Source organism: Lasioglossum baleicum, chromosome 18, assembly GCF_051020765.1.
Source record: "Lasioglossum baleicum chromosome 18, iyLasBale1, whole genome shotgun sequence".
Taxonomy (NCBI): domain Eukaryota; kingdom Metazoa; phylum Arthropoda; class Insecta; order Hymenoptera; family Halictidae; genus Lasioglossum; species Lasioglossum baleicum.
This window is the reverse complement of record NC_134946.1, coordinates 3,003,587-3,024,197: the sequence shown is the minus strand read 5'-3', so window position 1 is coordinate 3,024,197 and position 20,611 is coordinate 3,003,587. Positions and strand designations below refer to the sequence as shown.

Genomic DNA, 20,611 nt, shown 5'->3' with positions numbered 1-20,611 from the left:
GTTTGTTCCTAAACCTTCCCGAAGAAACGCCGCGTTTAACGGTCCAAACCCCAGCTTTCTACGTTGAGCCGTTCTCAAGTGTTGCCGTTACAAACATACAGACAGACACGATTTTATTATACAGGGTGAGTCACCAAACGTTACCACCTCAAATATCTTTGTTGTTTCTAAAGATACGTAAAATATGGTAAGGACAAAGTTGAATGGTACAATGGGGCTGACACGATGCAAAAAAAAAATTTTGTTTTTATGTCATTTTTTCAGAGATATGAAGGTGACCTTCATTTTTTTAAATGGAATGAGGTATTTTTTAATACATCAATCGATGCAGCTGGACATTCGTTATAATAAAGTACTAACCTATGTATGTCGAAAAGTTATTAGTTCAGGAGATATTTCAATTTAAATAACTCTAAAATACCATTACTGTCGTACTACGACGTCAGTGTTTACTTACTTATGTAACGTCTTATCACGACAGTAATGGTGTTTTAGAGTTATTTAAATTGAAATATCTCCTGAACTAATAACTTTTCGACATACATAGGTTAGTACTTTATTATAACGAATGTCCAGCTGCATCGATTGATGTATTAAAAAATACCTCATTCCATTTAAAAAAATGAAGGTCACCTTCATATCTCTGAAAAAATGACATAAAAACAAAATTTTTTTTTTGCATCGTGTCAGCCCCATTGTACCATTCAACTTTGTCCTTACCATATTTTACGTATCTTTAGAAACAACAAAGATATTTGAGGTGGTAACGTTTGGTGACTCACCCTGTATATTAAGATGAAATATCCTTGTCCATATGGTCGGCTACATTACTTGGTAGGAGGACAAACTTTTTATAATAATTACCGCCGCCACTATTAGTGGTATTTAACGCCTCCACCATTCGTTTCTTCGTTTCTATGGAAATGTCATTATCGAAGAACGATAACGCAGCATTTTCTGGTGTCAAATACCACAAGTGTCTCAAAAATTTTTCTAACGCTACATTACTAATGCCTTTATCTATTTTCTTATATTTATATAAGGATTTAATGAAAGTAAAGTCCTGCTGCGGAGCCTTCGTCGGGAGAAGAGCTTCTACCCATGCTTTTAAATATAAATTTGCAATAAATAAACATATATCGCGAATTCCATTTGTCTCCCCTTCGCTTAATTCGAATTCTTCGCGAAACAAAAATATTTTTAGACAATAAATGCCCTTCGCCATCCACCGAGCATGATGGAAAGCTCCGGGAGCTCGAAAACGGTACTCTGAAGAAGTATTACCTAAAAATACTAGCACAAATTCAATAAATTCGCGATAGTCTTCCCGTGGATGATGCATTTGCAGAGTCTGTTTCGCAAAATTTATTAGCTGTGGTGTATTTTCTATCTTTTGATTGACAAATCGATCTTCTACCCCACAGTGGAAGTTTAATTTATTTATATTGGGCCACGCTTGCTGGAAGCGTTTAAAAATTGGCACGTTTGGACCCGTAGACTGGGACATCTTCTTCTCAAAAACCGCTCTTAAAACTATTTCGTACATATGGTGTCTGCACGGAAGATATAGCAAGTACCGTCCGATTACGTGCTCTAATATTACACACGCACCTTGCAAGTGACCCATATTAGATGCTGTCGTATCACATGAAAGTGCTTGTACTTTGTCGCATATGTCCCACTCCTTGAGTAGATCATGGACAGCAAGAGCTTGATCTCTTCCAGCAGAAGTCGGGATTATCGGAACTCCAAGTAACTGTTCCAGTTCCCACTCCAAAGTGGGTCCAGTGTTCAGTACGGAGAGTTGTAAACGGGTCCACTGCCCATCGCTACCCTCATTTGAGGGGTCCTAACCCCGGTGAAATGTTTTATAGCGTTTTATGTTAATGGACGGCATCGAGGGTACCCAGTACCCAGGTACGGAACTGTACCTGGTTTCTGCCTTGCGAAAGTCGTTTTCAGCTCATATTTTGCAAACCAAAGCCAGTTGACAAAAAATTGTGGTAACAGAAATAGTTTTACTTAATATTTTACTGAACAGTTGACAAAAGTACTTCGTAATGCAAAGTACAAGTTGATTTTGTTTATTGTTCAATGCCAATGTAGCTAAACTGTCACTTTAGGCTTCTTAAAGTCTTGTTTCAGTACAGGTATAAATAAAATGTAATACATGGAAATGTTTAAATATCTCTGTTATTTGTGATTATACGAAAAAATGTCAGAGGAGAAATTTCCATTGTTCAATAAGGTAAATATAATGGCAAAATCAAAAATTTTTGGAAATCATATTTTTGAAATTTCAAGGTCATTGTTATTTTTATTTAAAGGAAGTCATATAATTTTTCCATATTCCTATTCAGAAAAAAAGACAAATCCAACGATGTGCCATGTTCCATAGTTGAGGTGAATTTCAAAATTTTCAAAATTTTCAGTCGCTTCGGGGCACGTGATCCTTTTTTTCGATCGATCTCAAACTTTGCACAAATTTTTTTCTCACCTAAAGGAACAATTCTGGGGGGTGCGGTGCATTTAATTCGTTGGTCAAAAAATATGGACCACCCAACTGTACATGTTTGGCAATAATTGTTCCGCATAAACCAGAATCTCTTGTACCCAATAAAATCAGGATCGCACAGACCGGAGCACGGCAAGCATCGAACGACAGGTCGTCTTTTCACGAACGGTCGTTAACGGAACTCGCAATCGATCATTTGAATTTTTCCACGCGCCGTCCCTTTGTCGCGCGACAATACGCTCGCGGGTAAAAAACTGCGAATGAGCCTCGAAATTTCAATCGGCGAATTCCTCGATGCTCTCGGCATAATTCCCGGCGCTGTCCTAACCTCCTGCGATTATCGTTTCACAGCGGAGATTGTAACAATTCGTTAGAAATTCCGCGAAACGTACCGAACAATGAATATAATTGCCTCGATTTAACGAACTGCGTTCGCAGCCGAATTCCGCGATGATGCCGTGCAGGAATTTCAGTCTTCGAATTTTGCGAGCTTTCCGGGGAAGCTGTGTACACTGGCCGAGCTGCAAGTGGGAATCGTTCACCGATTTTCGGCGGGGAATCATGTTTCTCTTCACACTGCGATATTTTCTAAACCTCCCAAACGCTGGAAAACTCGCGGCACGCACCGGTATCACTGATTTTCATTGTTGTGATACGTTTCGGTGGAAAATCTCGTTGCGACATCTGTTTAAAATTATTGGATTTACAGTCAAACCTGCTTTTGTGCGGTAGTTCGAAAAAAGAGGTTACTTACCTGGAAAGTTTTCCGGGAGTTTTGAAAATGGATACTTTTATAGATTTTTGACAATATCTCCTTTCCGACTCACTTTACGATTAAAACATTTATATACAAAATTAGACTAGAGAAAATTTGCTACAATTTATGTAATAACAATTTTTTTTGTAAAATCAATAGTTTTGGCGTACGAGCGCCGCAAAGTGTACTTCAACATGCGTTTTGGCTAAAAAATTAATTCCATTTTACCACCTTGAGGTAGAGTAAGCGGCGCGTTTTTTTATCGTGGTGTCCCCAGTAGGTCTAATCCACGTGCAATGCACAATTCCGAAATTTAGCGCAATCTTCTTGGCTTTGCTGAAAAATTAAAAAAATTTTTTTTTTTTACGTGTTGGTGTAGATGAATAATAGTTTGCGGCGCTCGTACACCAAAACTATTGATTTCACAATAAAAGTTGTTATTACATAAATTGTAGGAAATTTTCTCTAGTTTAATTTTGTATATAAATATTTTTATCGTAAAATGAGTCGGAAAGGAGATATTGTCAAAAAACTGCTATTAGGCGCCGTTTTTCCAATATGGCGGCGCTCGTACGCCAAAACTATTGAGTTTACAAGAAATTGTTATTACATAAATTGTAGGAAATGTTCTCTAGTTTCATTTTGTATATATATGTTTTTATCGTAAAATTAGTCGGAAAGAAGATATTGTCAAAAAACTGCTATTAGGCGCCGTTTTTCCAATATGGCGGCGCTCGTACGCCAAAACTATTGATTTTACAAGAAATTGTTATTACATAAATTGTAGGAAATGTTCTCTAGTTTCATTTTGTACATACATGTTTTTATCGTAAAATGAGTCGGAAAGGAGATATTGTCAAAAAACTGCTATTAGGCGCCGTTTTTCCAATATGGCGGCGCTCGTACGCCAAAACTATTGATTTTACAATAAAAATTGTTATTACATAAATTGTAGGAAATTTTCTCCAGTTTAATTTTGTATATAAATGTTTTTATCGTAAAATGAGTCGGAAAGGAGATATTGTCAAAAAACTGCTATTAGGCGCCGTTTTTCCAATATGGCGGCGCTCGTACGCCAAAACTATTGATTTTACAATAAAAATTGTTATTACATAAATTGTAGGAAATGTTCTCTAGTTTCATTTTGTATATAAATGTTTTTATCGTAAAATGAGTCGGAAAGGAGATATTGTCAAAAAACTGCTATTAGGCGCCGTTTTTCCAATATGGCGGCGCTCGTACGCCAAAACTATTGATTTTACAATAAAAATTGTTATTACATAAATTGTAGGAAATGTTCTCTAGTTTCATTTTGTATATAAATGTTTTTATCGTAAAATGAGTCGGAAAGGAGATATTGTCAAAAAACTGCCATTAGGCGCCGTTTTTCCAATATGGCGGCGCTCGTACGCCAAAACTATTGATTTTACAATAAAAATTGTTATTACATAAATTGTAGGAAATTTTCTCCAGTTTAATTTTGTATATAAATGTTTTTATCGTAAAATGAGTCGGAAAGGAGATATTGTCAAAAAACTGCTATTAGGCGCCGTTTTTCCAATATGGCGGCGCTCGTACGCCAAAACTATTGATTTTACAATAAAAATTGTTATTACATAAATTGTAGGAAATGTTCTCTAGTTTCATTTTGTATATACATGTTTTTATCGTAAAATGAGTCGGAAAGAAGATATTGTCAAAAAACTGCTATTAGGCGCCGTTTTTCCAATATGGCGGCGCTCGTACGCCTAAACTATTGATTTTACAATAAAAGTTGTTATTACATAAATTGTAGGAAATTTTCTCCAGTTTAATTTTGTATATAAATATTTTTATCGTAAAATGAGTCGGAAAGGAGATATTGTCAAAAAACTGCTATTAGGCGCCGTTTTTCCAATATGGCGGCGCTCGTACGCCAAAACTATTGATTTTACAATAAAAATTGTTATTACATAAATTGTAGGAAATTTTCTCCAGTTTAATTTTGTATATAAATGTTTTTATCGTAAAATGAGTCGGAAAGGAGATATTGTCAAAAAACTGCTAATAGGCGCCGTTTTTCCAATATGGCGGCGCGAACGGCAAAGATACGAGGTGGCAAAGTTGAAATTCGAAAGTTGGAAAAATCTAAATCTATAAAATTACACATTTTTAAAACTCCCGGAAAACTTTCCAGGTAAAACTACCAAATGACTGTATTAATAGAGGGACTGCAGAAAAAGAAATACAATTCACAAACTTCATAAACAGCTATAACAAATAATTTTTCACAACATATTAAAGAAAATTTTTTTGCGGTGGAGAGGGATGACATAAAAGTAGTCTCACTTGGAAAATACGTCAAAGTTTCACGAAATAGCGAGAACGTGCTTTCCAATCAAAATAAATAATTAAATTACACATGGGAACATTTAAAAAAATTTTTATTTCTCATTTTAAACATGGAGAAATTTTCAAAATCTACATAATTCAATACATATGCAGGGTGTCCTGCTGCAATGAGATCAGCAGGATATCTCGGAAGTCGTTGTCGTTATCAAAATAGTGTTCCTACAAAAGTTGTTTGGTATGATGGGCTACATTACGTAGTATTAATTGTTTTCTTGTGGGTGGGGTGGTGGAGGACATTTCAAGGTCACCTTAATATTTTTAAATGAAATGTCCTATTTTTTATACCATACATCGATAGAATATCAAATTCTGAGTATAAAAGTGTTGACCTTCATATGTCCTAAACCTAATAGTTAACGAGATATTACCCAAAGACGAAAGAAAATTGTTTCGATAATATCTCGTTCAATCACTATCATTCACGATCAATCATGTTGCGCAATATGTATTGTTGCGCGACTCGTTTGTTGTGCAAAAAATATTCAGGAAATTCTGATTTTACACAACAGACTGCGCAATTAGTCAATCACTATCATTCAGGATCAAACATGTTGCGCAACCCGTTTGTTGTGCAAAAAATATCAGGAAATTCTGATTTTACACAACAGGTTGCGCAATTAGTCAATCACCATCGCAATATGCATTGTTGCGCAACATGATTGATCGTGAATAGTCCCCTTTAAAGGAAATATCATGGCATCAATAAGTATACGTAGCATGGTGCTTCAATATATCCTCTGTTTCTATCATTAGATCGTACCATTTTGAAAAAGGAATATACTGTAGTCTCAGCAATTGGGTTTTTAAACAGACAATCTTTGCTCCGAGTTACGAACAAATTCCCAAACAAGTTTACTCACTCAGTATTGAGTCTTTCAAGAGAATTTTTACAAAGCAGTATGCCAGCAAAGAATAGTTCTTTTGCTCGCGTGGAATCTCGACGTACTCGGATGCAAAAATGATACGAATATTTAATACAACGCTTCTTTAATAATGTTATGTCTCGCGCAGGGAAGTATGTCGTGAATGTGTGAGCGCTGGCGAACAATATCCTCCGTGAAGCATTCTTCCGCTCATTCACTGCGAGATTCGACTTCGGTCCACGTTCCGTCAGACTGGTTTTCTCCTTCGACGATGTTCTCCCGCTCGTATCTGCCGCATTGTTACCGCTCGGACTCGGGTCATTCCATGCTAAATCGATCACTTTTCGCAGGCGCCATCGTCGATTTTGTCGTAAATGAAATATGTTGTAGTCCATGTGAAATTAGGGGAAGTCATTTTGCCGGTTTCGAATTTTTTTTTAGAAATTACAGACCTTCGAAATTGGCAGTTTTTGCGCCTTTTGGTGAAAACGGGCCGCACTTACGAATTTTTACCTCGGGAACTGTTTGTCCGATTGAGCTACATTTTTGTTTGTTTTATTCGGAAAGGATTGGGCTATTACAATATAATTTTTTCAACCTCGATAATCAGCTTTATAATGACGAAAAATTTAAACAAATTCTTTTTTTACGTTTTTTTTCGACGAGGGCCAGAGTGATTTTAATTTTGAAAAAAATATGGTCATTGTTACGTCCCGGAGTCTGACTTTCGCGAACATGCGTATTCTACTTAACGCTTACAGTAGATTCGCCCCAAAGCGGCGGACGCGAACAGAGATAACTGAGACGGCGCGAATCTTCGCAGGGAAATATCTAGCAACTTATCGGACAGTTGAGTATAGCGATCGGTGAAGACAGGCAGGCTTCCTTTATGCGAACTGCTTCCGTTGCTCGCTGACGGCTGCAGTCGAATCAGGCTGGATCGTCGTAGGAAGGACGATGATCCTCACTCGTCCTGGGAAGATCACGTCGTCGGTGATCCTCGGTTGGCGGGAGATACCCCGCTGTTGTCCTCCGTCCCGCGTTCGTTGACGCGCACGAGCTTTCGTAATTGATAGCGACGAACGCGAATTGAATAGGAAAGCGCGAGGATGTAGGGAGAAGAACTAAGCGAGACTCACTTATTAAATTAATAACTGGGAATATATTTGTAACGTATGAAATGAAATTATAATGAACTAGAAGCGCGTGATATAGCAGGACCGCTAAAAGGCGGATGAGAGCGAGGACTCGTCGGAGTCCGGACCGGGACATCCAGGAGGCGGCGAGCCTCGCTGGAGTCTTGAACGAACGTGTCAGACTGGCTGTCCGAATTGAACTGAACTAACTGAACTCTTTTTAGGATCGTGAGGTCGAATACATAGGTGTCTTATCTTCTACCGGATGTCTCGTTAGACATAACGCTATGGATGTTATGAGAAGCGCGCGATTAATGATTACGGTGAATGCTACGTGATACTGCTACGGGGAATACATTAAGATATGATTATTATACAAGGGTTAAGATAAGAATGGGTATATGGTATGAGGTGAGAATCGGAACTGATGAACGGAGCGAAGTATGACTACTTATAACTAATCAATATTCTTAATAATTACGGTTACAATATCCTACTCTTATTGGCTATGCTTATAACCTATGGCAACACGTCGGCAGACGTGACAGTCATATTCCTTGAATTCCTTCAACATCCGGAAATGGGAGGTTCCAGAGATCATTTGACGCAACATTTTCCTTTTCAAAAATGGCGTCCGCGGCTTTGTTAAGGAGTTATTAACGAAAAACACTCGACTCGACTCGCCTCTACTTGGAGCGGGGGTACAAGGCGCGGCGTCCTTTACCAGCTCATTGTGACGCCAACTTTCAAATCACCATTCTTTTCAAGGACTCGTTTTAAAGGGAAAACTTCAAGGAATGTCACCATATTTTTTTCAAAATTAAAATCACTCTGGCCCCTCATCGAAAAAACGTAAACAAAGAATTTGTTCAAATTTTTCGTCATTATAAAGATGATTATCGAGGATTCAATTTAACTACAAAGAAACGTATTATGTAAATAGAACAACTTCAAAACTTACTCGAGCTTTAACGTCAATTTTCAAGCGAACGGTTTGTTTTCGACCCACGGTCCCTATCAGAATTTTCTTCCCCCCTGATGAGTACTACATGACGCAATGATAAAAAGATTTGACCTTGAAATTCAAGGTCAAGGTTAATTTTGCAGCAAGTTTTTTTAACAAATCTCCACCGATCCAGAGATGGAGAATCACGCTAGGGTAGACACGACATGTAATTTTCAAACACTCTGTATACCTAGCCAGGGCCCGCTCTAGGGGGGGACAACCCGGGCATCTGCCCGGGGCGCAAAAATTTAGGGGCGCCAAAAGGCTTTGGCTGTAAGTGTGGGAAAAATAATGATGTTTTAAATATTCAATTAATAGAAAATTTCAGACTACCCTTGCCAGACAATTTTGCTAAAAAAAAAAAGGTCATTTTGTTCAGCGCGGTGCTTAGTGCTTAAAATAATTATTTAAATAAAAATAAATTTTATAAAAATACCACGTTTTTAAAATGGACTAAAAAGTATAAAATAATTTTTCCTAGCCCCGTACAGATTCCTAACCACGTACAGATAATCCTGAAAATTTGTGATTGTGAATTTTTAACATCTACGTAAATACTTGTAAGATTTAAAACGAAAAACGTGGGGCGCAAGATAATAGTAAGGAGTGTAGAGAGTAGAAGCCGTTGAGAAATTTCACACAACAGTTCATATCATTTGCGAAGCAATAAAATTTTTAGTAATTTAGGTGAACTATTCATGCATCAATTATTTATTGCATGCGCCCCACGTTTTTCGTTTTAAATCTTACAACTATTTGCGTAGATGTTAAAAATTCACAATCACAAATTTTCAGGATTATCTGTACGTGGTTAGGAATCTGTACGGGGCTAGGAAAAATTATTTTATACTTTTTAGTCCATTTTAAAAACGTGGTATTTTTATAAAATTTATTTTTATTTAAATAATTATTTTCTGCTTTTTAGTCTTGTGTGTGTGAAATTTTTGAATCGATTTTGAACATTTTTATGAGATTATAACAGAGACATGTAGTAAATTTCAGACGGTATTGCGACGCGTCATATCGAAAACGAACGCCGTGGTAAAATGTCAAAGATAAAGGTTCGACCGAAAATCTCGGTGTAACTGTCCCTTCGATTGGTAAACAAACATTATAGTATAATAACACGTAGTAACTTTGTAAAGACCGCACGGAGCTCAAACGCACACTGACACACACGGACGCACACTGAGCTCCTTCGGTGCGAATCGGGTCAGTGGAGTGGGGATGAGTTAGAGAGGGAACGGGTAGTGGAGTAGGGAGCGCTGTCGCGTGGCGTGGCGGTCGCTGAACGCGATGACGTAGGTTTCGCGAGGGGGGGGGGGGGTGAACAGGTAAATATTTAATTGTTATATCTCCGAAACGGATGGATTTTAAAAAAATTTTTTTTTTGAATAATGCATTGTCATCCAGTTCTGAGCCATGTAACCGATTTCAAGTCTCTAGCTCATCAGGAAGTTAGTTTAAAATCAATTGCAAAATTTGCCACCGAACAAACAGACAAACAGACAAACAGACAAACAGACAAACAAACAAGAAAGCGAGCTAATAAAAACGTGGTAAAAAGGGGCGGCAATTTGTTTTTTTGCCCGGGGCGTCGCGTCGTAACCGCTAGAGCGGGCCCTGACCTAGCCAGATCTTTTGGCAGTGATTGTTCGGCTGTGAACACGTTACAAAATGTCTCGAGCTCTCCTTGCTGAATCACGGAACTTCGAGAAAGTGGATCTTATCGTGTCAGTAAATAAGTTCATGGAAATAGAAAAAGTTGAACAAGAAGCTCGGCGGAGCACGTACGTCACCGTCGAGTTCTCGGGTTCTGTCACAAGCCCGCCGGAGCGAAAGGTTTAACAACCATCGTGATTTGTTCTCAAAAAGTTGCGATTCTGACGGAAAAAGATCCGGGGGTTGATGAAGAGTGGGTCATTCCATGCCAAATCGATCACTGTTTGCAGGCGCCATCGTCGATTTTGTTCTAAATGAAATATGTTGTAGTCCATGTGAAATTAGGGGGGTTTGAGTCATCATTTTGCCGGTTTCAATTTATTTTAGAAATGACAGACCTTCGAAGTTCATAATTTTTGCTCATTTTGGCGAAAACGGGCCTCACTTACGAATTTTTATCTCGGGAACTGTTTGTCCGATTGAGTTACATTTTTGTTTGTTTTATTCGGAAAGGATTGGGCTATTACAAAATAATTTTTTTCAATCCCGAAAATCAACTTTATAATGTCGAAAAATTTAAACAAAGTATAAGGCACGTTTTCGCCGAAATGGGTAAAAATTGAAAACTCTGACGGCCTGCCATTCATAAAAAAATTCGAAACCAGCAGAATGATGACTTAAACCCCCCCCCCTAATTTCACATGGACTACAACATATTTCGTTTAGAACAAAATCTACGATGTTGCCTGCAAGAAGTGATCGAGATGGCATGGAATGACCCAATGTTTTTATTCCTGTCCAATATGTACATTAGGGTGAACCTAAGCTATACTTGGAGAAAAATTTTTATCGAGGCACACAACTATCCAGTATTGTTCCTTCAGATGAGAAAAAAATTTGTGCAAAGTTTGAGAAAACAGTTTGTGAAAAAATAGTGAATTTTAACTGTAATCAAATAAAATTTTTTCTATAATATGTTGTTAAACAATAATTGTTAATTAATTTTTATTGAATTTTTGTATTAAAATACAATTGTTTAAGTATAATCTTCTAAACTATTTTTTACTCTTACTAAATATGTATTTTATATTTACATTTCATACATGTAATGTTTTATAGAATACGTAAAATATAAATTCGAGAAATCTTTTTATAATCAACGCATACAAAATGTACTGAGGAGGTAAAAACGTCTCACAAGCGTGTCAAAAGATATTTTTTATAATAATTTATAATAATTATAAATAATTTTTCAATTTAATTGTTTTAAAATCATGTCTATTCTATGTATTACGACCTTTGTTATTTCGTATTATTTCATGTATGTGTAATGTGTTTATAAAAGATAAAAATATCAACAAAAAGATAACAAATATAAAAGATAAGTCTATTATCTTACCAAAACGTTTTTAAATTGATGTTAACTGGTAAACTTTTGGTCAATTTGTTTAGTAATAATAATAATAATAATAATTTGTTTATTTTGTCAATATGGATCACTGTGGTCTCTCCAAAGATTTTGTTTCAACCAAACGTAGATAGAACGGTGGATCTTAATCAAAACCTTATCTGCAGCATAGCATAAACATCTCGCAACTCGATAATCTAAACAGTTCGCTAGAAGAGTTTCTCAATTGTTAACTATGATTCAATAACAGATGTACTTACCCAAAAACAGTGATACTCACTAAGAAAAACTAAGAAACTCTTAGTCTAGTTATATTATTACCGTTCATTATATTTTTAACAATAAATTTTTTTTTTATTTAATTAATTGTTAAAAATTACATACTTGTTTTAGGTAGGTACGAACTTTGAATGCAATTGCAAAAATATTCATATTTGGATGGTATTTAAGTACTATATGTGAGTTGCTATGCGTCAGGTGGCACGTCCTGATAACTTTAAACAATCATAATTTCCAATATCGGATCGGTTCGGATATGATTTTTGTGGGGATATGTAAAGGAAGGTCCAATGAAAATGATCTGACTTATCCGATTAGGTGCCGTTTGGTCCTCTAAAAGATACACCTTGCAAATTCTAAGAAAGTATATAGATTTTATTCATTTCATTAAATATTAATTTTTAATAGATTGCGGACAACCATCCTCAACTAACAGCGTTAATTGTTACCGCAAAGGACTGTTTTTCATTTACATAAAAGACCCAGAAGAAATATTAGATAGGGTAATCAGGACACCTCGATGAAAAGAAGCAATTTCTCGCTGAAAAATACAGCATCCCAAATGTCTATCTTTGTGAATTTATATTAACTACAGTTTTTGTGAACGAACATTAATGTTTTCCGCTTCGATGTTGATGGACATTTAGGAAGCAATGCGAATTTATTAGAAATCGATATGAGAAAGTCGACTATTTCGTGAAATGTCACTAAATTTCTCGATCCAACCCACTGTGCGTCGGCCGCGACACATAATTCCTTGCCACCCTGTACAACCAACTATTTTTGAAGCCGGTGGACTGGTCTTGTCCGTGAAGGGCGAAGGAGCAGTCGAATCCGTGGGTTAGTCTCAGTCCCGCAAACACGGGAGGAGCGACAGCTCTAATCCATCCTGTCAGCTAGCTCGCGAGCGAGAGGGAGCGAGAGAGAGGTCGTCGTGCTGGGGCGTCGAAAGCGTTTTCCATTGCACGGGGTCGGTCCGTCGAGCGTCTGAGCCCCGCCCGAGACCCGTAGTCAGCTTGTCGGAACAGTGTAAACGTGCCCGGAGCCCAATCCCTGTCCCGTCCGTTGATTAAACCGCGTAGCGAAAACGTGGCGCCGCCGCGCCGTTTCTCTTTACACCTGTGTTGCAACGTCGTCTGTCCTTTCCAGGAGTCGCCGTCTCGTCGTGAACCAGGTGCCTGGGACAGACCTAGCGGTGGATTGGGTCAGCTGGACGCACGAGGATGCTGGAGGCTGCAGCCCGCACGAGTGCGTCGCAGCGTGAACAGTGCCCGGTCACCTTGTTATCTCGAAATTCGCGCGAGTGCGGTTCGCGTTTACGGTTTCGCGCGCGAAAGTAGCTGCGAGTGGTCTTCGCCGTTTCCGGCGAGGCTCTGTGCGTCTTCCGATGAGCGCGCGCGACCGGAAATAGAAGCGGAAGTGTCCGGAAGTGGATGTTGACAGTGGCTGGACGTCGGAGAACAGTGCGGGGAGGAAATCAACCGGACGCGGGGATATTCGATCGTTCGTGCTGTGCGTGACGAATGCCGCGGACGACGTCTTCTTCCTGAACACGGCCGTGATCGTCGCCCTAACTTCGCCATCGGAAAAACACGCAGCATTTGGGACTCCCGGAGGCAGAGGATGATAAGCACAGTCTGGAGAGGGAGCCTAATGTTTCCCAACGACATGGGGCTGCTAATGTTCCTCGCTGTGACGGTTTCCCTCCTGGGATACTGCCAGACCGATGAAAAAGGTAATGTATGGACGCGGCTTTCGATGGTGACGAAAGAAACGCCAGATTTTCCTTTCTATCTTTCTCTCTCTCTCTCTCTCTCTCTCTCTCTCTCTCTCTCTCTCTCTCTCTCTTTTCCTACCCGGATTCTGTTAGAGTCGTTCGGCTGCCCGTTAGCGAGCGTAAATCTGCGAGGGCAGACGCACGTGCTGGAAAGCCAGAGCACCGACAGATATTCATTTTTATGGTGAGCAATATTTCAAACTGTTTAACTAAAGTTGTCAAATTTGTTGACTGTTCGACGTGAGAATTAAAAATTCTTCGAGATATAAGATCAACCAGAAAGTTTTCAATTTTTGATTGTAATTATTTTTGAATCTGTACATTCTACAACTTTTAAAACAATTTTCCTAAAGTTGTCATTTTTGTTAATTGCTCGACGTGAGAATTAAAAAATTTTCAAAATATAAGATCAACCTGAAACTTTTCGATTTTAGATTGTAATTCTTCAGTATTTCTTCTGTTCTAATTCTTTTGTTCTTTTTGAATCTGCAGAGTCTACAATTTTTAACAGAGTTTTGCTAAAGTTGTCATTTTTGTTAGTTGTTCGACGTAAAAATTATACAATTTTCAAGATATTAGATCAACTTCGAGGTTTTCAATTTTAGACAGTAATTCTTCATATGAATACAATATCTATAGAATCTACAATTTTGAAGACAATTTTCCTAAAGTTAGCCTTTTTGTTAATTGTTCGAGAATCAAAAAATTTTCAAGATATACGATCATCTTCAAAGTTTTCAATTTTTATATTGTAATTCTTCATGTATCTAGAGTCTACAATTTTTAAAGCAGTATCCCTGAAGTTGTCAATTTTTTGTTGATTGCTCGACATAAAAATTAAACAATTTTCAAGATATTAAGATTGACCTGAAAGTTTTGAATGTTAGATTGTAATCCTTTTTAAATCTACGAAGTCTACAATTTTTAAGACAATTTTCCTAAAGTTGTCATTTTTGCTAATTGTTCGACGTGAGAATCAAAAATTTTTCAAAATATAAGATCAACCTGAAAGTTTTCAATTGTAGTCTACAATTTTTAAAGCAGTTTTCCTAAAGTTGTCAATTTTATTGATTGTTCAACGTAAGAATTAAATAATTTTCAAGACATAATTACAACTTCGAGGTTTCCAATTTTAGACTATAATTCTTTATGGATATCTACAGAGTCTACAATATTTAAAATAATTTTCCTAATGTTGTCAATTTTTTGTTAATTTTGCGACGTAAAAATGAACAATTTTCTCGATATAAAATTGACTTCAAGGTTCTCAATTTTTGATTGTAATTATATCTGAATCTATACATTCGAACAAGTACAATTTTACTGTACAATTTTTAAAGCAGTTTTCCTAAAGTTGTCAATTTTTTGTTGATTGTTCGACGTAAAAATTAAACAATTTTTTCACGATATAAGATCAACTATAGAATCAACAAGAATAATTATATGACCTCCTTTAAATAAAAATAACGATGGCCTTGAAATTTCGAAATATGATTTCCAAAAAATTCTTTTATTTTCCCATTATATTTACCTTATTGAACAGTGCAAATTTCTCCTCCGACATTTTTTCGTATAATCACAAGTAACAGAGATATTTAAATACCTACATTAAAATTTAGCATATTTTGACTGATTGTAGGACATACAGGGTGGTCAATTTATCTTGAGACATGAAAGAGACATGAACTTGAGATATGAAAAAATGTTTTATATAAAATATTCTTCATATGAAGGGGCACATTTAATGGCGCTATGAACATTTTTCCATAATGGCCCTTTAACCCTTTACACTCGAATGGCGACTCTGAGGCGCCAGTAAAAATTGCCACACCATTATTCAAAACAGTTTTAATATTATTAAATTCGTTTGTTTTCTATAAATTGTGGAAAGCTCAACTGTTACATGAGAAAACTGGTTAAATTTCACGTGCACAATGTAAAAAAGATTACATGGAATAAAAATAATCTGGTTTGAAAGAAATGATTTTGATTTTCGAATTAACATTGCTTCGAGTGTAAAGGGTTAAGGGTCAGATGAGGGGCAACTTCATTTTTTCGAATGGAAACCCATATTTTTTATTACATATTCTTATTCTACATCGATGGTGACGAAAGAAACGTCAGATTTTCCTTTCTATCTTTCTCTCTCACTCTTGTCCTCCCTGTTTTCTCCGTTCGGCTGCCCGTTAGCGAGCGTAAATCTGCGAGGGGAGACGCACGTGCTGGAAAGCCAGGCGAGAGCACCGACAGAGATTAACTTTTATGGTCAGCAGAACGAGTGGCCCTCGTGAATGCGTTATACTTATAACGGCGACGGTCCTCCTCCGCGGCGCGGCGATGATGATAACCGATACGCCCCGGACTTTAATAACCGAGCCGACCGAGTCGTAAACCCTGGACATTGTCCTGCGACCGGACAAAAGCTAGCTTCCTTCTTCGCCGGGAACCCGATCGATCGCGAGACACTTGTCTATCGAACGCCGCCGCGGCGCGGGAATCATCGCGTCGCGCCGCGACGCACAGTGGTCTGAGAGCGGCAGAAAACGGCAAAAACCCTAGGAAAGCTTTATTTCGGAGAAAATCTTCGACAAAAAATGTTTGTAACCGTTCTTGGTCACGAAAAATAATAAATACATTAAAAAATAAGTAATAAATTAATAATAAATAATAAATTTTACACTTAAATTGTGAATATAAAATAAATTTAAAATGAAATATAATTCAATTTAAATTAAAGTTAATAAAAAATGATTCCTCTCCATATAAAATAACTACTTAATTTAAAAAATAATAATTTCATGTCAATCAAAATAAAATGAAATAATTTCATGGAAATTTATTATGTACAGTATACAGGTAAGGTTTATTTACATTTTGGTCACGAAAAATAGTAAATAAATTAAAAAATAATTACTAAAATAATAATAAATAATAAATTTTACACTTGTTTTTACATACAGTGGGTAACGGGTTCGCACAGGTTCTTTCAATAGTATGCATTGTGAGAATTGTTAACACGATTTTTCAAATATTTCCGATGATCTGACAAAAAATTTTTCAAACGAAAGTTTATCAGTGTTTACTTTTCTACAAACTTCAATACAAAAAATTAAAGAAAAATCTCTTTTTGTATAAAAAATGAAGGTCATCTCAATTTTTTAAATATTAACATATATTTTTTATTTCATAATATTTTAACTGGTATCAAGACGAATCCAACGACCTATAATAATATAACATTAAACCTTCAAATAACGCTACAATAGTTTTGTCTACGTTCGGAACGTCAAGTGTTCCAGAAAGCGGAGCGTTCTTTGACGCATTCTCACAGACATTTCATGAGCTAAAATCCAAAGCCGCAGGTTACCGTAGATGAACTTTGCATTTATTGTTTACTTAGACATCTACAAACGTTATTTTTCCATTGGCACCTTGGCGCAGTTTGGCGCAAGAGAGATATCGTCTTTCAAACTTCGTTAACGTTGCTCTTTTCCCCGTTTAATAGCATTATCTGCAAAACTACTCGAAAAAATTAAAAATAAACATTTTTCGCGATTTACTCCGGGTCTTCGTACTTGCAGGAAGTCAGAAAAGAAAACATTATTTACATTACTATTTTTACAGGCTCATACGGTTTCTTCAAACATGCGCTTGAATTTATACTGAAAACTAGGTATGCTTAGCATGGCCAACTTTAAGACGTTCTACAACAAAGTGAATTTCGATTTTGAACTGATTCATCCTAGAAATGTTTGAATTTACTCTCCTACTAGTCAAAAATATAAAAAATTTGGTTTCTTAAGAAACTTGAAAATATGGGGTTTTTGGCCGCTTTCAGACCACTGTGCGACGTGTCGTGTCGGGAGTCGTGAGTCTGGAGATATACAGGCTGAGTCCGAAGAAACGGAACACCTAAATATCTCCGTTACTTTCTGTTGTACAAAAAAACTTCTCAGGACAAAGTTACACTGTTTGAAGGGCCACATGTAACGGTGTAAGGGACAAAATTTACGAGGTCATTTTTTTATGAGATTTCAAGGTCATTGATATTTTTTTGACAATTGACATTTGTTATAAAAAAGTACTAACCCATGTATGTCGAAAAGTTAGTAGTTCAGGAGATATTTCAATTTAAATAACTCTAAAATACCATTACTGTCGTGTACCAAGACGTTAGCGTTTATTTGCTAGTGTAAATTGAAAAGTTAAAATTGAAATTGAAGTTGAAATGGGAGTGTCTAAAATTGAAGTTGAAATTAAAGTTGAAATGGGAGAGTTGAAAGTGTAGTTGAAATTAAAGTTCAAATGGAAAAATTGAAGTTGAAAATGAAGTTGAAGACTTGATATTGAAATTGAAGTTGAAATGGAAAATTTGAAGTTGAAATTGAATTTGAGGAGTTGAAATTAACAAATTGCAATTGAAAAATTGAAGTTGAATTTGAAAAATTGACGTTGAAATGGAAGAGTTGAAATTAATGAACTGAAATTGAAAATTGAAGTTAAAATGGAAGAGTTAAAATTAACGAATTGTAATTGATAAATTGAATTTGGAATTGAAAAATTGACGTTGAAATTGAAGAGTTGAAATTAACGAAATGAAATTGAAAAATTGAAGTTTAAATTGAAGTTGAAAATGAAGTTGAAAAGTTATATTGAAATTGAAGAGTTGAAATGGAAAAATTGAAGTTGAAGAGTTGATATTGAAATTGAAGTTGAAATTAACGAAATGAAATTGAAAAATTGAAGTTGAAATTGGAAGAATAGAAATTGAAGTTAAAATGGAAGAGATGAAATTGAAGTTGAAATGGAAAAATTAAAGTTGAAGAGTTGATATTAAAATTGAAGTTGAAATTGAAAAATTGACATTGCAATTGAAATGGACGTTAGCGTTTACTTACTTGTGTAACGTCTTAGTACGATAGTAATGGTGTCTCAGAGTTATGTAAATTGAAATATCTCGTGAACTACTAATTTTTCGACATACATAGGTTAGTACTGTTTCTATAAGGAATGTCCAGTTGCATCGATTGATGTATTAAAAAATACCTCATTCCATTTAAAAAAATATCGATGACTTTGAAATCTCATAAAAAAATGACCTCGAAAATTTTTTCCCTTATACCGTTACATGTGGCCCTTCAAACAGTGTAACTTTGTCGTAAGAAGTTTTTTTGTACAAGTAAAAGTAACGGAGATATCAAAGTGTTCTGTTTCTTCGGACTCACCCCGTATAGGAAACGTTGCTCCTCGGGAAAAAGGTAGCCTTTCGACGGCACTCTTAAAAGCATCGTTTTGCCATTCGACGCCCCGTAACTACTGCCGCCGACGACGCGACGAGCTTCAAAGACGACAATACACCCACCGAATGAAGACTTCGTTCCGTTTTTGAATCGCGTTTCGGGATGAGAGTAATTGTTATCGCGGTTCGGCTTGGTTCGACTCGAGTACCATTGCTGCACCATCGTTTCAAGGATTATACTGCGCTCTGTGCAGCGCTGAATGTCTTGTTTGAATTGTTTGCTCGGTTTTCTGTGATCGTTGGGCAATAAACCGAATTTTTATTCATCAACGATTGTGATCCTTGGGAAGTACATCGATGCTAATGTTCATTGGTTTTTCACTACAAATTCACACGTTTGCAAGTCGAATTCAATCTTACGAAAATCAATTTCGCCTGTTTATGTACAGTCTTTACTATGTATCAAGAAATAAAGGAAATTAACAACTTTGTGAAAGTCTGGATGAGAATATACTCTGTAGATTAAAAAATAATTACAATCTAAAATTAAAAACTTTCAGGTTCATCATTATACCTTGAAAATTATTTAATTCTAACGTCGAACAGTCAACTAAATTGATAACTTTAGAAAAATTATTTTAATAATTGTTGACTTTGCAGTTCAAAAATAATTACAATAAAAAATTGAAAACCTTAAAGTCAATTTTATATCGAGAAAATTGTTAATTTTTACGTCGAACAATTAACAAAAATGACAACTTTAGGAAAATTGTTTTAAATATTGCAGACTCTGTAGATATTCATAAAGAATTACAGTCTAAAATTGGAAACCTCGAAGTTGTAATTATATCTTGAAAAATTTTTAATTCTCACGTCGAACAATCAACAAGCACGTCCTGATAAATTTCGTACCACTTTGCGAATTTATATGGGCAATTTTGATGATGATTCATGTACATAAGAAAAAGAATTTTTGAAGAAGGAATTGATACATCGTTGATTAAAGAATGCAAAAGTAGCAGTTCGAGGCAATTACTCGCTCCATCCGGTTAAAGTGAATATTATTGTGTTGCAGCGAGAGTTTCGATCGCTTCCGGGGCATTAATCGAAAGCTTTATTTTAAACCTTTCCAATAATAGAATGAAAACAAATGTGCGGCACTCCGGCGGATAATCCTCCGCCATCTTGCGGGTTGCGGCGTTGTTCCGAGCTTCTGCCGCCGCCGGGGCGTTCCGTTAAAAAACTCAAAAAAGGATTCGAACTTTCCCGATAATCCAATATTTTTCTGGTTCCAATATTTAATCTACAAAGCAAACTTACAATGAAAATAAAATTCGGTTTCCTTCCAGCACCGGCATTACCGATAAAATATCACCGATGATAAACAGTTTTACCGTGAAACAGACGAATCTTTAAAGACACCGGAAAATACACATCTTCTTTTTCGGAGAACTTAAAACTCAACCGAAAATAGAAATTGTTGGGTTGCTTGATTTATAAAAAATGGTTGAAAAAATTCAATTTTAACCGTAAAACTGGAAACCTCGAAGTAGATCTTATATCTTGACAATTTATTAA

The 20,611-nt window shown here is 36.3% G+C and overlaps 2 protein-coding genes across 3 annotated transcripts in view; one reads left to right on the top strand and one right to left on the bottom strand.

The window, feature by feature from the left end:
- The window catches only part of LOC143217841 (uncharacterized), a 47,412-nt gene extending 44,334 nt beyond the window's left edge, over positions 1 to 3,078 (bottom strand). Inside the window, exons 1-2 of the mRNA XM_076442486.1 lie at positions 2,908 to 3,078; positions 832 to 1,849 (exon numbers count right to left, since the gene is read on the bottom strand). Of these exons, the coding sequence (XP_076298601.1) occupies positions 832 to 1,849; positions 2,908 to 3,078 (1,189 nt within the window). The remainder of the gene's footprint in view (positions 1 to 831; positions 1,850 to 2,907) is intronic.
- Positions 1 to 20,611, top strand: part of Kon (chondroitin sulfate proteoglycan 4-like protein) — a 322,078-nt gene that overhangs the window by 52,346 nt on the left and 249,121 nt on the right. For both annotated transcript variants that reach the window (XM_076443111.1, XM_076443112.1), the window contains exon 2: positions 13,167 to 13,752. In XM_076443111.1, the coding sequence (XP_076299226.1) occupies positions 13,641 to 13,752 (112 nt within the window). In that variant the 5' untranslated portion in view covers positions 13,167 to 13,640. The remainder of the gene's footprint in view (positions 1 to 13,166; positions 13,753 to 20,611) is intronic.